This window comes from Pinus tabuliformis, chromosome J (genome assembly GCF_031772625.1).
Source record: "Pinus tabuliformis cultivar Carrire ecotype Pingquan chromosome J, CPIR1, whole genome shotgun sequence".
NCBI lineage: Eukaryota > Viridiplantae > Streptophyta > Pinopsida > Pinales > Pinaceae > Pinus > Pinus tabuliformis.
Window position 1 is genome coordinate 83,920,631 of NC_142295.1, and position 23,340 is coordinate 83,943,970.

At 36.6% G+C, this 23,340-nt stretch overlaps 1 protein-coding gene across 4 annotated transcripts in view; it reads right to left on the bottom strand.

The window, feature by feature from the left end:
• The window catches only part of ABA3 (molybdenum cofactor sulfurase (LOS5) (ABA3)), a 425,672-nt gene that overhangs the window by 24,277 nt on the left and 378,055 nt on the right, over nt 1-23,340 (bottom strand). For all 4 annotated transcript variants that reach the window (XM_089377211.1, XM_089377210.1, XM_089377209.1 and 1 more), the window contains one exon: nt 21,459-21,604. In XM_089377211.1, coding sequence (XP_089233337.1) covers nt 21,459-21,604 — 146 coding nt within the window. The remainder of the gene's footprint in view (nt 1-21,458; nt 21,605-23,340) is intronic.

Genomic DNA, 23,340 nt, shown 5'->3' on the forward strand with positions numbered 1-23,340 from the left:
CCTCCTTGACCAGTGCTGCGTCCCCCACAATCTACGACCATTGAATATGTCACAAATCCTCCTCAATTAGTTGTAGGATTAACCTGCAATTCTCTTCTGGAAGATATGAGAGAAATTCCTTCCCAAACCCAGCACAAATGAGATGAATCCTACTCCATGAATCCTGTCCAATAACACCTCTGCGTAGGCCCTAAAATGGTGAATTTGGCTCTCTCAGAAGCAGCAACTTCTAGCTGCAAATATCCACTCCAAAATGACCCCTTCTAGTTGTGCGTTCAACCCAAAAAATTTCGCAACTACTACTGTAGGTGAACTTTGATTTAAGGGTTTGAAACTCCTCCAAAAATTTTGCAAATTTTGGAGCACGCTCCTTGAGACTAGTCCAGCAAAACCCAAAAAGGATTTGGGCTAATTCTGACCTCCCGGAATTACCCAAATTTGGTGCCACGCACTCCTTGACAGGTTCTGTGTCCCTCACAATCTACAACTACTGAATATGTCACAAATCCCTCAATTAGCTGTACGATTTCCCTGCAATTCTCCTCCAGAAGATATGAGTGAAATTCCTTCCCAAACTCTACACAAATGAGGTGAATCATGCCCCATAAATTCTGCCCAGTAACACCTCTACACAAGCCCTATAATGGTGAATTTGGCTTTCTCAGAAGCAACAACTTCCAGCCTTGAAATTCTCCACAAATTTTGTCCTCAAGGAAATTTCTCTACAGTTCGTTGGCCAAAATTCCCCTTGAAACTCCCTTAACTCAGTGGAACGACTTCTACCCCTGCTTCCTCCTGGAAGTACGAACTAGCTAAAACAAGAGCTGATATGACCCACGAACTCCAGCAAATCTCTTCCCACTAAGTTCTGAAATTCTCTCCTAGAGTGGCACTTGAAGTCCACCAAAAGAGAGGTCAAAATTTCCCCTTGGACATCCCTGTGCTCAAAGCACCAGTTGACTTGGCTAATAGCTCAAGAAAACTCTTAAGTTAGATGCATAAATAAGGAACCCCAAAAATGAGCTTGCTTTTTCCTTTTGTAACTTCTCTCCTCCTTCACCCTTGTGGTCCCCACCAATTCAAGCCCCTTTGTGCAATTTTCCCTCCTTGTGGGTTGAATTCCTTCTAAGGGTTTGTTATCCATTTTAGTGTGGCCCCGACAACTCATCACTTAATTTTTACCCACTTCTTGTAAGTTGCCTTCCTTTCTTTTGCAAAAACTAATTCCATGTCCTCTAACCCATTCTCCTAAGTCCAAATGCCAAAAATATTGAGTAGGAAATAAAATTGCAAAATTGGGAATTCTCCTTAAGCAAATTTAATTATTAGGGGCATGATAGCTGCCTTGATTCTCCTATAGATTCTTTTTGCCAAGTCCACCTAGTAGCCCTTTGTTACCCATCCACATGCATAGGTAACCCCGGGAAAAAAAAGTCTCCTATGATGTAACTTGCCAGCCAACAACCTCTTCAATGATCCATAGATAGCAAGCTTCAGATGCATCTTTCCCATTCATTGCTCAATACATCCATTTATTTAGCATATTCTTCCGATGAAAGTGGGATCATCTATTGTGAGGTATGTCAACCATTTTTGCATACAAGTTCTTTTATTTCATTTTTCAGGCATTCTAGTATGGATCATGGCTTGAAATTGGATCATAGACCTTGATGCTTGGGTTGTAAACTTGTTCCCTTACTTCACCTTGGTGGTTATCATTTGTTCCTAGTCCAGTGTGACCTTCCTTAGGGTCTTTCTTACTATCTAGGAGGGGCACAAATAAGAAGCTCTAATTATGGTGGCATTCCATGATATGCATACTTAACACTAGTCATCATTCCCCTTATTCCGTTATCCCATCTTTTGATTTGTTGTTGTTAGCCACTCATATTGGTTCCTTAAAGCCCTTGTCCTATTTGAAAAGGGGGTTGGAAATACTTGAGGTTGATGTAGCCATAAGAGAAGAAAAAGCATAAAACAAGTGTCAAAATGCAAAATAATGGCAAGGGATGTAAAACAACCAAAATCCAATTATAGCTTGAGTTCTAGCCCCCTTATATAGCCACTCATCCGTGAGAGTATTCATGCATATCATGCCTATCAAAGTAAAAGGAACTCTCAAAGAACATCCTGACTTGACTTGTTTGAAGCAAATTTTAGGAGCATTCAGGGACCGTAACTTCCTTAGAGCATACCTCTGAAAGTATAGTGAATGAATGCCTAAATTTTTTACCACATGTACACGAAGATTTCGCCTCTATCTCCTCAAAATTTCACGGTTTGAAACATCCAAGAAGAAAAGTTATAACAAAGATGCCAAGATGGCTCATTCACTCCACAAATCACATTTTTGCTCCACCTTAAAAACTCAAAGAGTATTCCCCAACTTCTCTTGCGCACCTCAGATCTCTTCTTGCTTGGAGGATCTTCAAATGCACTCATCTATTTTTTTATAGTGTTTCTACATTCATTTATGGGGTTGACATGTAAAATTGGCTGGAATGACCTAACCAGATATTTCATATCACCTCATTCCTGTGGTGATAAAGGGAGTGGCATATACCGTTGGAAAGGTATCTGAATAAGCTTTTCAACGATATATCGTATGCTTCCACTTGATCTAGGTATTTAGAGTATAAAGGCCTCCAAAGATAAGGTATCCAAACTAGGAAGCAAAAATCCAAGAACAATGTTTCCAACTATCTACATTAGGGCATTAAATCAACAAACTGTACCAAAACCTATTTATAAGTTAGGGTTTTAAAACAGTGAACTACAGAAAAACAACAGTTTCCAAGCATTTTCTTAATTTAGTGTGTTCAAGGAACCTATTTGAAACTCTTGATGCCAACCATAGCCTTTAGATATTTATCCACAACTCCCTTGAACCCAAATATGGAATTCACTCCATCCACCTTAAACCCTAATTTGCTATACCTCCATTTGGATTTATACTGTAGGATCTTTAGGGGGAACTTAGCTTAATATACTTGGGTCATGATGAACATGTACATGTCAACAGTCCAAGAAGCAGAGTATACAACAGTGGAACAAATTTTTTGTGTCAATATCATCATTCTAATCCAAATTCTGCTTTTGTAATGTAAAAATGATTCTAGTATGAATATTAAGCCATGTAACAACACCTAGGTAAGCCTATGATTCTTCTCAAAGGGTTTCATTCTAGGGAGTTTTTTAACCTCACCAAATTATCTGTGTTTGTAAACACAGATAATTGGCAGAGTTTTTCTCCCAGATATACCCCAAAGCTAGGGTCTTAGGTGAGGCCTAGTGTTATCAAGTCTATGTATTTTTCTCATACTAGATCATGTGTATTGTCACAGAATTTTTTTGAGACTTAAGAGTCCAAGTCTATGTGTATTTCCCCTTCTAAAGTTTGAATTCCTAATATCTTGATGTAAAATTGTTATCTAGGAATATTTTTGGTAAATTGTTCCTCATAATTAGAATACCATTACCAAAATATTTTCTTAGATACACTTAGAGGGTGGAAAAATATTTAATCCCCTCGAGTCTTTTAATTTTAAATTCTGGCAAAAATTAAAATTAAGCCAGATATTCTCAAAAAAATGAAGGGAAAATTAATTACCCTCCAAATGGAAAATTCATCAAAAATTTATTCGAGGCTATTTTCAAAGGAAAATATTCAAGTCAAAAATAAAAGCCTCATTTCCAAGGCAAGAAGGACTAATTCGATAATTTGTTTGGGCCACAGAAGACTATTTTCCAACAAATCAACTTTTTTGGGCCAAGAAGTGAATTACTTTGCACAAGTAACAACTATTCTATTTTTTGAAGGTCCTCCAGTAGTCCAAAAGTTAGGTTTGATGTATTGAAGAGTGTAACTAGTGTCGGTCTTCATAATTGTACTTGTCAAAAGAAATTTTAATATTAAAGAAAATGACTTATTAAAGCATGGATTTCATGCTTGGGTCAATGTTTTCTAGGTCAAAGCCTCCATTGAAGGCTTCTAGGTTTCGTCTTGAGTCAATAGAGTCATTGTCATTTTTATTTTGTATCATGTAAAGACAACTATTTTTGAGTCAAAAAGGTTATTTGTCACCTCCAAACCAAGTCAGCCCTATCCCCATGAAGTCTACCTACATTAGGGCAATTCAACCCAACAGGGAGGCTATATATAGAGAGGCAACTTTACCTATTTGTCACACTCACTCAACAAGTTCGATCTACAAGGAAGAGAAGTAGAAAAAGAGAGCGAAGTAGCTGGAGAAGGAAGAAAGAAGTTGGGAAGACCTAAAATGAGTTCTTGGGCTATCTATCTCTCACACATGCAAAGTTTCTGGGCAGTTGCTAGGGTCGAAATTCTAAACCTATTGCAAGTTCGAAATTCTGTAGTTGGGGGCCAAAAATCTATTGTTGGGGGCTGAAATTATGGTTTGTAGCTCGTTAAAATTGGAAACTAAGGCCAAACTCCACATGGGTCATCTTATTTATGATAGCTGATATTTTTCTTGGATTCCTCTCTCCGAGAGGTGTAGGATTGATCTAAAGATCACTCGATTCTGACATGTACAAATGAAGTTATGAATTTATTTTGATTATGGTCAAATTGTCAAGGTCGGCCATCAAATTTATGTAGGCTCAGAAGCCCAACAAACACATCTATTCATCCTCAATGTTGCATATAAATAGAAGGTGACTTCGCCTCATTTGGACACACTCATCTTCACACTTCTCTCTGTCTCTCCTCATTGATTGGGTTTGGAAGAAAGAAGTTGGGAAGACCTAAAACGAGTTCTTGGGCTATCTATCTCTCACACATGCAAAGTTTCAGGGCAGTTGCTAGGGTCGAAATTCTAAACCTATTGCAGGTTCGAAATTTTGTAGTTGGGGGCCAAAAATCTATTGTTGGGGGCTGAAATTCTGGCTTGTAGGTCGTTAAAATTGGCAACTAAGGCCAAACTCCACATGGGTCATCTTATTTATGATAGCTGATATTTTTCTTGGATTCCTCGCTCCGAGAGGTGTAGGATTGATCTAAAGATCATTCGATTCTGACATGTACAAATGAAGTTATGAATTTATTTTGATTATGGTCAAATAGTCAAGGTCGGCCATCAAATTTATGTAGGCTCAAAAGCCCAACAAACACATCTATTCATCCTCAACATTGCATATAAATAGAAGGTGACTTCGCCTCATTTGGACACACTCATCTTCACACTTCTCTCTGTCTCTCCTCATTGATTGGGTTTGGATTTTTGGGCCTCTCTCTTCACGCGTTCGAAATTTCAGGAGAGTGAAATTTCAGGAGACCGAATTTCTAGATAGTTTGACCAGCGTTGACTGCAGCAAGGGCTGACCGCGGGTGGGCTGTTTGACCAGACTTTGACTGGGCTGAATTTGACTGTTTTGAGGGTTGTTTTATCTTGCTGCTTGCAGGCCGAAGTTGACCGATTTGCTGAGGGTCAAATCTGCCCTATTGACCAGCATTGATTTTTCTAGTTAGGGCTCTTTTGCTGCTATTATAAATTATCAGATTTGTAAATTCCACTATCTCTCTCTCTGTTGAACTATTGAAGACTAAAAGAAGATTTGATCAAGGGTTTCCCCGCATTGGGGTTTGTCCCTGGCTGGTGCCACATCTTGTGTCCTCTTCTCTTGGCTTGTCTTCTACTGTTTATGTTTATGTTCTATCTGCATTTTACTATCATGTTGATATGATTGCTAATCTGAATATTGATATTGGGCTAATAAAGAAATTGAAGTAAAATTGCTCTAAAGCATAGAACATATCATTGTTGCCTAAAATTAACATAGTTGCTATTGGGAAGTTGTCAGTTGGAGACTTTGACAGGGATCATCTATTGGAAGGAATGGATGACTCAGTGATTGGAGGAGGTCTTTGTTTAGGTCTAAAGGATCTTGGATTGTCTCATCTAGTGGAAGAGTTGGACTAGGTTTTCCCCTTGAAGGGGTTTTTCCTTAGCTGAGTGCCTACATCTTGTATCTCTTGTTCTTGTGGTCTTCATATACATGTAATTTGCCAATTTGGTAATTGCTTGATGAAAGATAAACTAACAAAGAAGTAAAAGAAGCCGACATGATTCACAAGTAATTATCAATAAAGAGTAATCAAACCCTAATTCCTATAAGCATTGATTTCTCAACATGGTATTAGAGCTAAGGTGGAAGAAGGTTGAAGATCACTTTGTTGGCTATCATTTGAAGAAGGGAAACATAGTCTTGGAAGAAAACGTTACTCCCTCTATGGCAAGTTATTTGAAGATGGGTCTCAATATCATGAAAATTGTGGGAAGTTGGATTGGAAGGATAATCTACAATCTATATAGGAGAATCAAGAGTGAAGGATTCTTGGCTGCACTTACAGGTACTCTTGATGATGACAACGCATGAATCATTAATAGTGGAGCCTCAAGACATATGACGGGAGAAAGTGGACAACTTCATACTCTAGGAGACAACAACAACTATGCAGTCAAGGGTCTTGGATCTACATCATTGAAGCTGGAAAGTGGAGCAAAGCTACACCTCAACAACATCTTTTATGTCCCAGTTTTGAAAAGGAATTTATTTTCTATTTTTTTCGTAGAAGATAAAGGAGATAGGGTTGCTTTTGTAAATGGAAAAGTTTTGGTTTGGGGAAAGGATTCAAGTATTGAAAAGGAAAAGGTAATCAAAGTTCGTGAAGAAAGACTATATAGAGTTATAACTATTAACACCATCTCCTCAAGCCCTAGTTCACATGGAGATCAACTATTTTCCTTGTTTAGGAAAGCTTGCAGAATGCACAAAGGTTATGGAAGAGATTTCAAATAAAATACTTGAATCATGAAAGAAGTTTTGTTGCAAAGGAAAGTCCTACAAGGTTTGTTAAAGAACAACCCAAGGTATGTCTTAGATTACAAGTTTTGTTATAAGCTCCTCTTCATACAAAAGGTATGATCATTCTTCTTTTGAATTTTACTTTACACTACTAACATTTGTATGTCTAGGATTTTGAATCATAGAAATTCTTGTTAGGGTGATTAATCATTAGACTAAATCTACCCTTGTTACACTATCTCTTGTCATTTGTTTATTTTCTATGAAACCCTAACCTTTAGGGTTCACAGTAAAACCCTAGCCTCTTGTTTCTAAGGGTATGTTAATGCTAATAATGAAACCCTAGTCTTCTTAGGGTTTGTTGATAAAGTCTAGAACATATAATGAAATCCTATTCTTTTGAAGTTTAAGGTTTTGATAATGTTATGGTGAAAATCCAAGTCCTTTAGGGTTCACAGTTAATGTCAAGATTATATAATACACTACATTTTTAGGGTCTGGCGAATTAGACTTTATGAACAAAACCCTTGTAATAACTAAAGTAATATCCTAGGAATGAAACCCTAGGTGTATATTCGTCCGTATGATCAAAACCCTAGCCTAGTCAAAAATTCTTGTATATCTAACTTTGATGTATTGATGTTTGTGTCTTGAGTTTACCTAGTAGATATTGATGTGAAAGGCATCCTAGAGATGTATATGCGAGTATGCTACTCATGTTTTAGTTTGTGAAATCTAGGGTTTCTAACTAAACCCCATAAGAGATTGATATTCTAAGACATGATAATATTGTTTAGCTTTGATGATAAAATCTAGGGTTTGCAACAAACCCTAGTAGAGTTTATCATGTAAATTCTAAAAAGCATATTATTGAAACCTTATATGTATAGTACTATGATTGGATTGTTATGTGATTTGCTAATATCTAAGGCCTTGTGTCTCAAAAGATAGAGTCTAGGGTTTATGACAAAACCCTAGCAAGTTGTTGAAGTCTAGAATATAAAAGATGTGACCATTGTTAACCTAACTAGGTTTAGGTATTTGATGTTTTGATTATAATGACATGATTTTGATATGGTTGAGTTCATGCTTCTATATATTTGGTTGTACTTGCTATTAAAGTTTGTAGGTACATAATCTTCAAGACGTTTGTAATTGAAGATGATAATAATGATGAGCATGATGAAGGAAGCTATAAGAATGATGATGATCAAGATGACCTTGATGACATGAGAAAGAATGAAGTATATTTGATGTTGTTGTTCTCCCTAAGTTGAGAGGGAGCATGGTTAGAAGAAAGTGTACATCTCCCTAGTTGAGAGGGAAGACATATTATGACATTCATAATGAATACCTTGAAGAAAGAATGAATGAAAGTAATACAGATGGATTTGCAAACAAAATATTTGAGAAGTACTGAGGTTGTATTTGGTGCTACTGAAAAAAATAAAAGAAGAAAGCTTCTGACAAGTTGTATTTGGATAACTTGATATAAGTAGCATCAAAATGATTAAGGACCCTGAAGGTTTGTGTTTACTTATATATATATATACACACTTGAAGGTTTATTACTAATTGGGGTTGTGATTGTGTAAGATCTCTCCATAAAAAGGTTGAACATTTGAAGCATGCTTGGAGTAGCGAATATATATCTAATTTAGTTTATAAAGAGAGATGCAAGCATCTGGGGCTGAGTGCCTAATGCTTGGGAGGACATCTGGTCGGCCTATGTGTTGATGTTTAGATCCCAAACTAGGGAGAGTTGCGTTGGGCATAGAGCTCCAACCTTGGATACACACCTAGATCCTTTGGTTGGTGATAGAGCTTAAAAGCCTGATGGTAATTAGAGAGGATAAAGCTTGAGTTCTCCTTAGTCCCACCCAATTAGAGTACCCTGGTCAGGTATCTAATATAGATTCTATAGCATTGTGTGTGCTAGAACTCTTCATAGTTCATATCATTTTGAGATCTTCCATGTACCTTTATATGTACAAAATTATGAGTACCTCCCTAGTTAAGAGGGAGTGTTGAAGAATGTAACTAGTGTCTGTCTTCATAATTGTACTTATCAAAAGAAATTTTATTATTAAATAAAATGACTTATGGGTTTCATGCTTGGGTCAATGTTTTCTAGGTCAAAGCCTCCATTGAAGGCTTCTAGGTTTTTTCTTGAGTCAATAGTCATTGTCATTATTATTAGACCCTTCTTGGGCTTTTGTATCATGTAAAAACAACTATTTTTGAGTCAAAAAGGTTATTTGTCACCTCCACACCAGGTCGGCCCTATCCCCATGAAGTTGGCCTACATTAGGGCAATTGGACCCAGCAGAAAGGCTATATAGAGAGAGGAAGCTCTACCTATTTGTCATTGTTAATTTTAGGTAACAATGTTATGTTCTATGCTTTAGAGAAATTTTACTTCAATTTCTTTATTAGCCCAGTATCAATATTCAGATTAGCAATCACATCAACATGATAGTAAAATGCAAATAGAACATAAACATAAACAGTAGAAGACAAGCCAAGACAAGAGGACACAAGATGTGGTACCAGCCAGGGACAAACCCCAATGTGGGAAAACCCTTGATCAAATCTTCTTTTAGTCTTCAATAGTTTAGCAAAGAGAGATAGTATAATTTACAAATCTGATAATTTATAACAGCAACAAAAGAGCCCTAACCATAAAAGTCAACGCTGGTCAACAGGGCAGATTTGACCCTTAACAAATCGGTCAACTTCAGTCAACTTCGGCCTCCAAACAAGAAGATAAAACAACCCTCAAAACAGTCAAATTCAGCCCAGTCAAAGTCTGGTCAAACATCCCACCTGTGATCAGCCCTAGTTGCAGTCAACGCTGGTCAACATTTAGCCTCGATTTCTGTGCCCAAAAATGTGGCCTGCCCAAACAAAGATGGCCCTCACAAAAACGCACTCAAAGGAGGTCAACGCATGCTGGTCAACGCTTGGTCAAACTATCCAGAAATTCGGTCTCCTGAAATTTCGCTCTCCTGAAATTTCGACGTCCTAAAATTTCGGTCGTGTGTAGAGAGAGAGGCCCAGAAATCCGTACCCAATCAATGAGGGGAGAGAGAGAGAGAGAGAAGTGTGAAAATGAGTGTGTCCAAATGAGGCTAATTCACCTTCTATTTATATGCAACGTTGAGGATGAATAGACATGACTGTTGGGCTTCTAATCCTACATAAGTTTGTTGGCCGACCTTGACAATTTGACCATAATCAAAATAAATTCATAACTTCATTTGCACATGTCAGAATCAGATGATGTTTAGATCAATCCTACACCTCTCGGAGAGAGGAATCCAAGAAAAATATCAGCTAACATAAATAAGATGACCCATGTGGAGTTTGGCCCTAGTTTCCCATTTTAATAGTCACACTCACTCAACAAGTTCAATCTACAAGGAAGATAAGTAGAAAAAAAGAGCGAAGTAGCTAGGGAAGGAAGAAAGAGGTTGGGAAGACCTAAAACGAGTTCTTATGCTATCTCTCCCTCACACGAGCGAAGTTTCTGGGCAGTTACTAGGGTCGAAATTTTGAATCTACTGCAAGTACGAAATTCTGTAGCTAGGGCCCGAAATCTGTTGCTGGGGGCCGAAATTCTGGATTGTAGTTGATACTAGGAAGTTCTCACTTGGAGAATTTGACAAGGATCATCTATTGGAAGGAAGGGGAACTTGGTGATTGGAGGAGGTTTTGTCTAGGTATAAAGGATCATGGATTTTCTCATTTGGATTTGAATCTACTAGTGGAAGAGTTGGACTGGGTTTTCGCCTTGAAGGGGTTTTGCCCTGTCTGAGTGCCTACATCTTGTGTCTCTTGTTCTTGTGGTCTTAATATACATATAATTTGGTAATTGCTTGATGAAAGATAAACTAATGAAGTAAAAGAAGCCAACATAATTCACAAGTAATTATCAAGAAAGATGAATCAAACCCTAATTCTTATAAGCATTGATTTCTCAACATGACCCTCCAGCACAGTGAACAAGGAAAATCAATTTTTTTTTGGAGTTTGTGCCAACTAATCAAGGGATCAAATTATTTTCACAAGGATCAAACCATGGATCGATGCAACAAGATGTTTTTTCCACTTGGAGGGGTTAATCCCTCATTTTTTCTATACAAGGTGTATTTTGTTGAAGAATGTAACTAGTTTATAAAAAGAAATTTTTGGTATTAATCACATCAAGGAATATTTGCTGACATGTTTCGAACCGACTAGTGTGGTTCATCGTCAGGGCAAGATGAAGAATCAGATCATGCTAACAGGTTAAATAGATAGACAAAACATTCTAATGGCTATAAAAATGGCTATATGGAAACGGTTACTATAGACTGGGTCAAAAAAGAGTTAATTTCCATGATTTGATCAAATTCAAACGAATATAAGTCAATGTAAATATTATTGTTCTAAGAAAAATTAATATTAAATTGTAATATAAATGAATAAATATAGATAAAATAAATAAATTTTAATCAAAGATTCAAAATTAACTTTTGACTAATCTAAGATTTAGGAGAAAATTAATTTTCTTTTAAGATATAATTTAAATAAGGTATATATATAAAAATATTAAAATATTAAAAATATAAATAAATAAATAAAGTATATATATATATAACAAAAATAATGAAAATTAATAACCTTTTAATAAAAGTAAGCCATGGAGGTTATCTATCGCCTCACTGATCCTGACACTGCTAAATTAGTCGAGATCTGCCTTACTTCAACTTTTTTCTGCTTTGAAGGGGAATTCTATGAACAAACTTGTGGTGTGGCCATGGGCTCCCCCCTATCCCCTATTGTAGCTAATTTGTTTATGGAAGACTTTGAATCCAAAGCTTTGGCCTCAACTCTATTTAAGCCTAAGCTTTGGAAGAGATTTGTGGATGACACCTGTGCCATATGGCCCCATGGTCCTGAAAAGTTAGATCTCTTTTTCCAGCATCTCAATAATCAATCTAACTCCATAAAGTTTACCATGGAGCTTGAAGTTAATGGTTGCCTTCCTTTCCTTGATGTCCTCATTTCAAGAAAGGATGATGGCTCTTTCTCCCACCAGGTGTTTCGTAAGAAGACTCATACTGAGCAGTATCTCCATGCTAAATCTCATCATTTCCCTGCTCAAAAGCTAGGTGTTCTTAACACGTTAGCTACTCGTGCCCTGAGAATTTTTGACAAAGACCACCTCTCTAAAGAGAAAACCCATCTCCTCAATGTTTTCATTAATAATGGTTATAGTAGGCATCAAGGTCTTAAAGCTTTCCTCAATGCTAGCAAAGGTCCCAAAGTTAAGAAAGACCCCAATGATCATATTTCAGGGGTACACCTCCCTTTCATCCAAGGGACCACAGACAAGATTGTGAGAATCTTGAGGAAGCATAAGGTTCCCTCAATCTTTAAACCTCTCAACACCATTAGAAGCTCCTTGAAATTATGTTATCCCATGTTCGTGTGGAACCTCTTACATTGGTGAAACTAGCCAGTCCATTAATTAGAGGATTAAGGAACACGCAACTGACATTAAACATGGGAGGACCTGCTCTTTAGCTTTAGTTGAGCATGTTGAAAAGACAAAGCATCACATATGCATTAAGGAGGCTAAAGTTATTGTGAAGATTTCTCATTTTCATCATCGTAAATTTAGGGAAGCCATTGAGATTGAAAGGAGGTCGAGTAATTTACATAGGGATGACGAATGGAAAATTAGCAATTGTTGGATCCTACCCTTTCCTCTTAGTTTTTCTTTCTTGGTCTAGTTGTTTTGTCAATTTTCTTGGTTTCTCTTTTCATTCCCTTGATTTTATTTTCTTCTGGTTTCTCTCCATTGGGTTTATTGGTTCCTCTTTGTTTCCCTTTGTCGATTTATTTCCCCTTTTTGATATATAAAATTCTTTTATATTTATTTTATTTTTGATATTTATTTTATTCTTCCTTTGACTTTAGTAATTTATAATCTCCTATTTATTAAGCTTTATAATATGAATAAGATCTCTCGTTATTTTAATATTACTTCCTTATATGAAAAGGTTATTAATTTTCATTAGATATATATATATATATATATATATATATATATATATATATATACTTTATTTATTTATTTATATTTTTACATATATACCTTATTTAAATTATATCTTAAAAGAAAATTAATTTTCTCCTAAATCTTAGATTAGTCAAAAAGTTAATTTTGAATCTTTGATTAGAATTTATTTATTTTATTTATAATTATTCATTTATATTACAATTTAATATTATTTTTTCTTAGAATAATAATATTTACATTGAGTTATATTCGTTTGACTTTGATCAAATCATGGAAATTAACTCCTTTTTGACCCAGTCTATAGTAACCGTTTCCATATAGCCGTTTTTATAGTTGTTAGAATGTTCTGTCTATCTATTTAACCTGCTGCCATGATCTGATTCTTCATCTTGCCCTAACGATGAACTACACTGGTTGGTTCAAAACACATCGGCAAATATTTCTTGATGTGATTAATACTGAAAAATTCTTTTTATAATCTTGATATGGATCACAGAAGCCTAAATTCAATTAATGTAACTAGTGTCGGTCTTCATAATTGTAATTGAGTCATGATGTAATATATTTGTCAAAATAAATCTTTATTATTATTAATTTGACTTATTAAAGCATGGATTTCATGTTTGGGTCAATGGTCATAGGTCAAGCCTCTATTGTAGGCTTTTAGGATTTTTTTGTTTAAGTCAAAATCAAATTTATTATGTAAAAATACCTTCTTGGGTTCATGCTGTCAAAGATAAAAATATATTATGTCATGTCAAAAGCCTCCTCCATAAAGTCACCTTGCAAGTCGGCCTCCAGACTGATCCTCTACAAGTCGGCTTCACAAATTACTCATGTCGGCTCTTTTTACAGTCATAAACAACTATAAATACCCATGCGCACTCAACTGAACAGAGAGATGAAGTAAGAAGTTCCGATATATTACAGAGTTTCGGATATATTGCAGAGGTAGTGAAGGAAAGATGATTCAGATCTTTTACAGGGTCAAAGTATTGGTTGCAGGATTGAAGTACTGAGATATTACAGGCCAAGGCACTAAGCTATTACTTGACCAAAGCATCACAAATTGCAGGAATGAAGCATAGCATGAATATAGGACCAAAGTCTGTCAGATTACAGGATCAAAAATTTGGTATGATCACAGGAATGAATTGAGGTATGACAGTATTGAAGGACCAAAGTGTTACAGGACTGAAGTATTACATCTTTGCAGAAATGAAATGTTGAATACAAGACTCAGAACTAGAGCATGATATGTCACTTAGGAATAAGGTTGACTTGATGGATGGAAGGAGTCTTTGGTCTAGGTAATAAGGGTCTTGGTCACCTCAACTTATTTTGAATTTACTGAAGGAAGAGTTCTTCACTGGGTTTTCCCCTACCTAGGGGTTTTTCCCTGGCTGTGCGACTACAACTTGTGTCCCTTGTCATGATCTTCATTGTTTTAGCACTTGTCTTGATGAAAGAAACATAATAAATTATAATAAATCTAATAAGTAAAGAACGATCACAAGCAAATGTGTAAGTATAAGAGAAATCTATCTAAAGAATCTGATCACTGTAATGCACTTGATTTCTCAACATGGTATCAAAGCAAGGTTCGCTTATTTAAGGGCAAGAAGAAGGTCACTAAAAACTTCATGGCATCAAAGAAAAATACGAATCTCTAAGACAGAGCTCCTAGAAGAAGACATGTGCAATTTTGGGCCACTTTGCAAGCCCTAATCACAGTAACTAGTCCAAATTCCTGTGTATGAAGATCAAAGATTCTTAGATAAGTATATAAATCTTGTTTTGAAGATCAAAGGGCTAGTTCAATAGGGCATACAAAGCCGAGATCATTAAAGAAAACAATGAAGTCCTTGGCACATTTTTCATGAACTAAAATTAAGATCCAAACTGTGCAATTTCTTAGAGATCCGAGCACTGTAGTTAAGACTAATTAAAAGAGGTAGACGAGATACCTATTCTGGTCACAATTATAAGTTGAAAGGTCTAAAATAAAGTTGCAGCCTCTTAAAAGGAGATCAATGAACTTAAGAGGGAGTTCAATAAAACAAATTTCAGTCACCATTTGTATAGGGATATAGAGGCCAAGTCACCTGAAGCTGGCAGACCTGTAGCATTCATATATATACACAGTCTGAGCTTGAACAGTCACCTAAAGAAAAGCTGACTTTTGAGGAAGAATATATCAGTTCTTTCACATCGAATGGAGCATCTCTAAGAGTACACCTATAACCAGAAAGTCTATGCTCAGTGGTTGATAAAATTCATTTAATAAGGTCCACCTCAGTAGCATCATGAAAGCCCTAGCCAGAAGATGATCTCAAGTCTACAAAGACAACAGTCAAGAAAAAGAACAGTCTACAAGCAATGAAAAGATCCTATTCAATGTATCTTACAGAAACCTATGGAAATAAACTTTGAAGACCTAATCAAGTAAGTATTGTTGTTTTTGTTCTTTTGTCTCAATGCTCTAACAATATGCTTCCAGCTTTGCAAGAAAAGGCAACAAGTTCTATGGAACATCAAACCATCAAGGCAAAGGTATGTATAATGTGGTCATTTTCTAAGATTATTTTAGATTCTAGTTACGTATATGGCCCTTAGGTCTGAGAGTTTTCAACATATGTTGGGAGTCTAAAAACCCTATCTTATTCCATACAGAAACCCTAGCTTTTAGTCTAGGGTTAAATTGATGTCTAAAGTTTGAATGTGATGAATGTTTTGGTGCTTCTAATTTTATAGTTAATTTCATGCTTCTATATGTTTGTATTTGGTTGTACTTACTATTAAAGTTTTGCAGGTAGATAATCTTCAAGATGATGAAGATGTTCATATAAGCATGATGAAGAAAGTTATGAACAAGATGACCTGGATACCATAAGAAGGAATGAAACAGTGAAAGGTTCTCTGATGTCATAGAAGAAAGTGGTTGATCTCCCTAAGTTGAGAGGGACCTTGGATAGAAGAAAGGGTATATCTCCCCAGTTAAGAGGGAGGACATATTATGACAGTAAATACCTTGAAGTAAGCAAAAGTACTATAGACAAAAGACTTGAGAAGTTTTAAAGATGTATTTGGTGCTGCTGAAGAAATAAAAGAAGAAAAAGCTTCCGCCAAGATATATAAGGATAAGTTGATGATGATATAAGCAACTTCAGAATGATTAAGGACCCCAAAGGCTTGTGTTTACTAGTATGTATATTTGAAAGTTTATTGCTGATTGGGATTTGTGTTTGAACGGGTAAATCTCTCCATAAAGAAGGAGAGATGAAGCATCTAATGGCGGATGCTTGGGAGGACATTTGGCTGGCCTATGTGTTGATGCCTAGATCCCAAAGAGGGAGGGTGGCATTGGTTATGGAGCTCTAACCTTGGATACACACCTAGATCCCTAGGGTGATGGTTAGCAAGCCTGATGGTACCTAGATTGGTTGAAAGCTTGAGTCCATCTTAGTCCCACCCGGATAGATTACTTTGGTCAGGTATCTAGTCCGCAACGTTGGGTGTGCTAGAACTCTTCGTAGTTCATTTTGGAAATCTTCCACACACCTTTATATATTTGTAATTATGAATACATCCCTAGTTAAGAGAGAGTGCTGAAGAATGTAACTAGTGCCGGTCTTGGTAATTGTACTTGAGTCATGATGTAATATATTTGTCAAAAGAAATCTTTATTATTATTAATTTGACTTATTAAAGCATGGATTTCATGCTTGGGTCAATGGTCATAGGTCAAGCCTCCATTGTAGGCTTTTAGGATTTTTGTTTAAGTCAAAGTCAAATTTATTATGTAAAAATCCCTTCTTGGGTTCATGGTGTCAAAGATAAAAATCTATTTTGTCATGTCAAAATCCTCCTCCATCAAGTCACCTTGCAAGTCGGCCTCTAGACTAATCCTCTACAAGTCGACTTCACAAATTACTCATGTTGACTCATTTTACAGTCCGAAACAACTATAAATACCCACGTGCACTCAACTAAACAGAGAGATGAAGTAAGAAGTTTGGATATATTAGAAAGGTTCGAATATATTGCAGAGATAGCAAAGGAAAGATGATTCGGATCTTCTACAGGGTCAAAGCATTGATTGTAGGATCGAAGTACTGAGATATTACAGGCCGAGGCAATAAACTATTACTGGACGAAAGCATGACAAATCGCAGGTACAAAGCATAACATGAATATAAGAGTCAAGACTGAAGTCTGTCAAACTACAGGATCAAAAGCTTGGTATGATCACAGAACGAATCGACGTATCATAGTATTGAAGGACCAAAGTGTTACAGCACTAAAGTATTACACCTTTGCAGATATGAAATGTTGAATACAGGACTTAGAACTAGAGCATGATATGTCACTTAGGAACAAGGTTGACTTGATGGATGGAAGGAGTCTTTGGTCTAGGTAATAAGGGTCTTGGTCATCTCAACTTATTTTGAATCTACTGAAGGAAGAGTTCTTGACAAGGTTTTCCCCTACTTGGGGGTTTTTCCCTAGCAATGCGCCTACATCTTGTGTCCCTTGTCGTGATCTTCATTGTTTTGGCATTTGTCTTGATGAAAGAAACATAATAAATTATAAGAAATCTAATAAGTAAAGAACAATCACAAGCAAATGTCAAAGCATAAGAGAAATCTATCCAAAGAATTTGATCACTATAATGCCCTTGATTTCTCAACATATTTTCGCTTGATGATTCATGGTATGTGTTGAAATTATTTTAATGCTCTAGTTATTTTAACCGAAGATTATTGTTCCATAGCTAGTGGTTGGATTATCTATTGGCACAGGTATCTTGCTTTAGGTATTGGGTTAGAGTAAGCACATCAAACCTAGCAGATCTAGCAGGTATCTCTAGATCTCTAGACTTATTGTGTGAATCAAGCTCCTCTATAACTAATAATCTATCTTATGTGTAGAGAATTTCGGATATTCAACTCTTGGGTATGACTCGAGTACATGGACTTCAAGGTCATTGCATTTTGTTTGGACTCTAAGCTTATCTAATGATTTATTGTGCAGGTTTTGGGTTGGTACATCAAAATACAAATTATTTCTATCACTTATTTTCAAAATTTATTTGGGCTAAAAGGATTTATTTTCTAACTAGAGCTTGATCTTAAATGTGAATAGTGTAAATTATTTGTAAATTATTTATAACCCTTGTATATTATTTTTCATGTTTTGTAAATAATATTTTGCGGTTTTTATTTTAGATTTTTCTAGATCTTGTGGCTTGGCTCTATTTATTTGACTTGTAGGTGCCATTAGCTCAAGATTTAAAGACAAATCTGAAGCAAGAGCTTTGAGGCCCTCACCTAGCCTAGACGACTAGGGTTTGGGCCCATTTTCACCTTTGGAGGAGTCATCCAACCAAGAGAAGGAGAGCGTTCAACTAGGAGAGGCTGATCTAGGCCTTTTAGGGTCTAATCTACAAGACTTAAATGCCCGTTTTCAAACACCAAGCCTCCAAGGGTGAGTCGCTAGCCCTAGAGGGCATATTTGTTGCAGAAACTCGGGGTTTTGCACAAGTCTTTCTGCTCTCAAGGTTTCTTTGCAAGGTTACACTCAGTTTTGGGCTTCTATTCAACATATTATGGCTTTCTTAGCCTAGTCGTAGGCCCAGGAAGCCTTCTCCATCTAGCCACTAGGGTTTTGAGGCCTCTGGGCCTTGGCCGCAGCCCTAATTCGACCTCCAATAGCTAGCCGCAAGTCTAATTAGGCCTATAAACTCTAGCCACAACCCTAGAAGTGTCTTAATTCATCTTTGCAGTTGATTTGAGGACTAATACTTTGTTTTGCAAGCCTATTATAATTTTTGGCAAGGATTTGAAGGGTTTATCATTATACTTTTGTCAACTTATGAGCTGATCTTGGTTTTTCAGGCTAATTACCCATTGAAGAAGGGTTTCAAATGCTGAAAATTTATTTGTTTCATCATCCAATCCCTTTGGGGAGGACTAGCCATTAGCCTTAAGGCCACTTCAAGGCCTGGCTGCAAGCACTAGAGGGCCTAAGAGCCCTAGACGCATGCTCTAGGTGAGTTGATCCATCATCAATCTTGCTTCTCATACTAATACATTTGAGTTGCAGGTCTTTCAAAGGCAAATCTCCAAGTTTCAAGGACTATACATCAAGTTTTGGGGCTTGCACTTCCCATATTTTCTCAACTAGCATAGCTGCAGGCCTACATTTCCCCTAACCGTGGGGTTTTGAGAGCATTTCCTTTGGTTTTCAGTCTAATCATTGGTGGTTTCAGGTGTTGGAGGCCTTGCATTGCTCTTTCAAGGTCAAAAATAGTCTCTTTTGTGCCCCAGCAAGAAAAAATTTCCATTGAGGCCTAGCCGCTAGGCCAAAAGGGTTTGATTCTCTCTCCCTTCCTCTCTTTTGTTGACTGTCATAAATAACCAGATCTGAAGATTAATCTAACAGTGGCATAATCAAGTGTTAATCATCCTAAAGAAAACTAAAAACACCTCTAAATAAGCCTAATAACTCTAAGAATTAACACTCATCACTTAAGGGCTTAATCACCATTGTGTTTGCTAGCTTCTCTTGTCAATTTTGGGACTGTTTGCTGATCTGAATTTGTTTAAGTCTGATTCATTTTCAAGGTATTATCATTGTGAGGAATCATTGGTAAATTGATTGCGTAGGTCTTGCATCTTGAGGGCAGAAAATTGTTTCATTTGCTTGTCTTTTGCATTCTTGCATTGTCATTGCTAAGGTAGATAGCCTGGCTCTTTGCATTTTGTATCATTGCGTTGTGTCGTCTAGCATTCATTATTAATCACTGTTAGCAATCCCTTTTTGTGCTTATCTCTAGCGCTTGTTATCATCATCTATTGTGCTTCATTGGCTTATGATTTAAGTAATAAATTGCTCATTTGTTAAATCACTTTATCATAAGAGGATTTAAATCCTATTGACACATTGATAAGCTCTAATATGCTCTTGAAGTAATTGGAATTGCTAATTTTGTTTCATTAAAATTGTTTAAACTTTATATTTCTTCATTCAGATAGTCTTTAAAATTGTTCTATAAGTGCTCTATTAATTGCTCGTCATCTTGTGTTGAATATCATTGTGAGCATCTTGGTTTTCAAATGATCTAATCTTGATTGGAGCATTTAACAATCTCATTGAAGCAATCACTCATATCTTGCACCATCATTCTAGGTCAGAAGTGCATCTCTAAAACTTACCTCCAAGCATAAGCTTTGTTGAAAGAAATATAGGACCACCTTCTTCCCACAATTTGCTAAGTCCAGACCCTCATTCACAATTAACATAGGTGACCTTGCAGTTCTCTTGTGGGTAATCCCTTGTAGGAACGGAAGCACTTAGGTGGTTAGAACCCCATGGGAGGTATGGTTAATGAGGCCTTAGCTTCCTTCCTTTGGGCTTCTCTCTACAACTTGCATTTGAGACTAGCTTCAAAAGAATTGAGAAGAAGGGTTTACTTAGATAGGGCATCTAATTAAAACCTACCAAGAGCTTGCATCTCACATAGATTTAGGTCCTTCATTTCATCTAGGATAAAATTTGCACCCCACAACTGTTCATCCAGTGACTTGGAATATTAATCCATATTGTGCAAGTAATTAATCTTAAAGACACTAGTCTCTAATTCATAATCTTGAAGAATCTAATCAAATTGTGCTTAATAATCTCACTTGCCATTTAATTTTAACCCAAGCTAATAGACCATTTACTTGTGTCTCCTTGACTTGTTGGTTCCCAACAAGTTGCTCATCATATCAGCAATAGGGACTAGCCCCATTAACATGCATTTAGGAGACAGCTTAAACGGAGAGGGCATGGATCAGAGTGACAGCCCCTGCCCTGAAGTTCTCGCATTCCTGTGTACAATTTGAGCGACAACAGGTCATTTGATCCCTAAGCCCTACCAAGGAAGCCTCCCTTGTGTTGGATTGTATCCTTCAATAAAGACGAGGGAATGGTTGTTGAGGTGACAGTAATGACACTCCTGTGTGTTGCACATTGTTTACGTCACCTAACTAGGCTTTGCACTAGGCTACTAGATTCTGTTGTAACAATTACATAAGTTGATAATGCTCAAGAAAGGGAAACTTAAAATAGGTAGAAAACATAGTAGGTTGTCAAAGAATAATTGGTATGTGGTATTTTTTAAAATGCACATTCTAATATATAAAATATAATGATATTCCTAAGTTTGAATTTTATCTTCTAACTCGTCATTTGAAATAACCTATTAGAGACACCACAAGACACTGTACTTGTAACTAGCCCATTTTCATCAATTCTAGTATTACATAAGGTCATAACTCTCAATAAAGAGAAACTTAAAATAAGTAAAAATGCAGTAGGTTGTCAAATATGAATTGATAGCTTGTATCCTTTAAAAGATATACCATAATACTAAATATACAAAATATTGGGCAATACAAAATTCCTAGGTTTGAATATTATCTCTTAACTGGTCCTTTGAAAAAGCCACTTAGAAACACCACAACGATCTAACATAATAGTTTTTTTCTGAAATTCATGTGAAGAGATGACTAACCTCTGACCACACAGATTTATTTCCTCATCATTACAAAATGAACCTTCTACAAGTGAAATCTGCAGCTGTTCAGTATTTGGAGACATTACATATAGTTTTCCTTTTTCACGATCAATGAAAGTTCCAATAGAAGACATCAATGGTATCTGCAACAAAATAAAACTTGTTACATTGCATCCATTTCACAAGAGTTGGAAAGTTTACCTACTCTTTTATTTGAAATTCCAAGAATGCATCAACTTTTAAAGGCTGAAGCTCATTCATATAAAATGAGGAAGATTCATTCAAAACAATAAATATGCAAATAAAATACATTTGTACCATATGTATACCCTTAGGTGACAACTATGTCATCTCCCTAGCAATGGTGATTTTCAAGAGGACGCATAAGATGTAGGACACCATATAACTGCCATGACCAACAAAGATTGGTCAAACTATTGGTTGCCATCAAAACAAAATCACTGTTTCTATGGAAACCTTATATTAACTTGAGTCAGAAAACATTCTCCAGGTGTGTCTAAAACTTCATGTAACAATAAACAAACATTTTTCTAAGGATAGTGTTAAGACTATTAGACTAAATAGGATATCTGCTAAAAGGTAAACTACTGATGCTACAAAGATTTTTATAAAATTTTACAGTAGCCAAACTTGCTAAACAAGTTTCAACCTAAGATTTATAGTAGGCTATATTTATTAATGTCGATGGAAGATTGCAGAATTTAACTAGTAATATCAGTTGGACTGTTAATTTTATTATCCCACAGCTTATGAAGTTGGCATAGTTTGCTATGAAGTGTTCCATGCTTCTATGCTTCAGATTGCTCTTCAGAGTTCAAATTATGATTTATCCAGGTCAGTCTTTATCATAATATTCAATTTCATTTTTGACATATCATTTTGAATCTCTTTCGATTTGTGCCTTGCAACTAGAATTGTTACCCCCTCATATTGCATAAGGGTTGTTGGGGCTTGTTACCCACCACCAACAGGTGACCCCTATAGGAGAATTTTTCTCCTAGATTTGTCTTCAGCCAGCAGCCCCCTGGAGCCACTTGATACCTCGATGTGCTACTATTCTCGGCTACCTGAGCCAGTCATAGTGTGCTCTCGCTCATTTGTCATGATCGTATGTTTGAAGGTGGGCCATCCAACCCTGAAGGTATGATTTTTCATTATGTAATTGGGTGTCTATGCTTGCTTTTCTTGCACACACTTATGCATGGATTAGTGGGGAGACTTGGAGGAAAGAAATGGCTTGGGTTATACTCTTGTTTCCTTACCTCGGCTTTGGGGGTTAATCTTGTATCCTAGTCCCGTGGGATCTCCTTTACTGGCTATTAGCTTTAGGAATGGCACTACATGGGAAACCCTGATTTTGGTTGCGTGGTCCCGCTTCTCAATACCATATATCTCATTTTCCTCTGCTCATTACAAACCTTTTTCACATTTCCCCCATCTGAGTCCACATTTGTCCATTGGGTCCACAAGGTGTTAACCTCCCCCCCCTCTGTCCACACCTTGGATCGAGCCTAGAACGATGCCCCAGCGGTCAATGCAACTAAAAAGAAAGATAAAAGCATAATATGGCCACATACGACAACAAATGTACCACAAAATGCAAAAGATGAACATGACAATAAATTTTAGCATGTGGGCAAAAGCCAAATGTGAGTTCTACCACCCTATTATTATGGCCATCACCCTGGTTCTAGGGCCCCTAGGAGTGCCCCTTGCATCATTAAGGAACCCGTGATTGTCACAATCCCCGGTGGGTGATGAACCGCCCCACCTTAAGAGGGTAACCACTGCTATATCCTACATGTCGTGCCCTCATCCCCTCGAGCCCTGAGCAGTAAAATGAAGAAAAAACAATAAA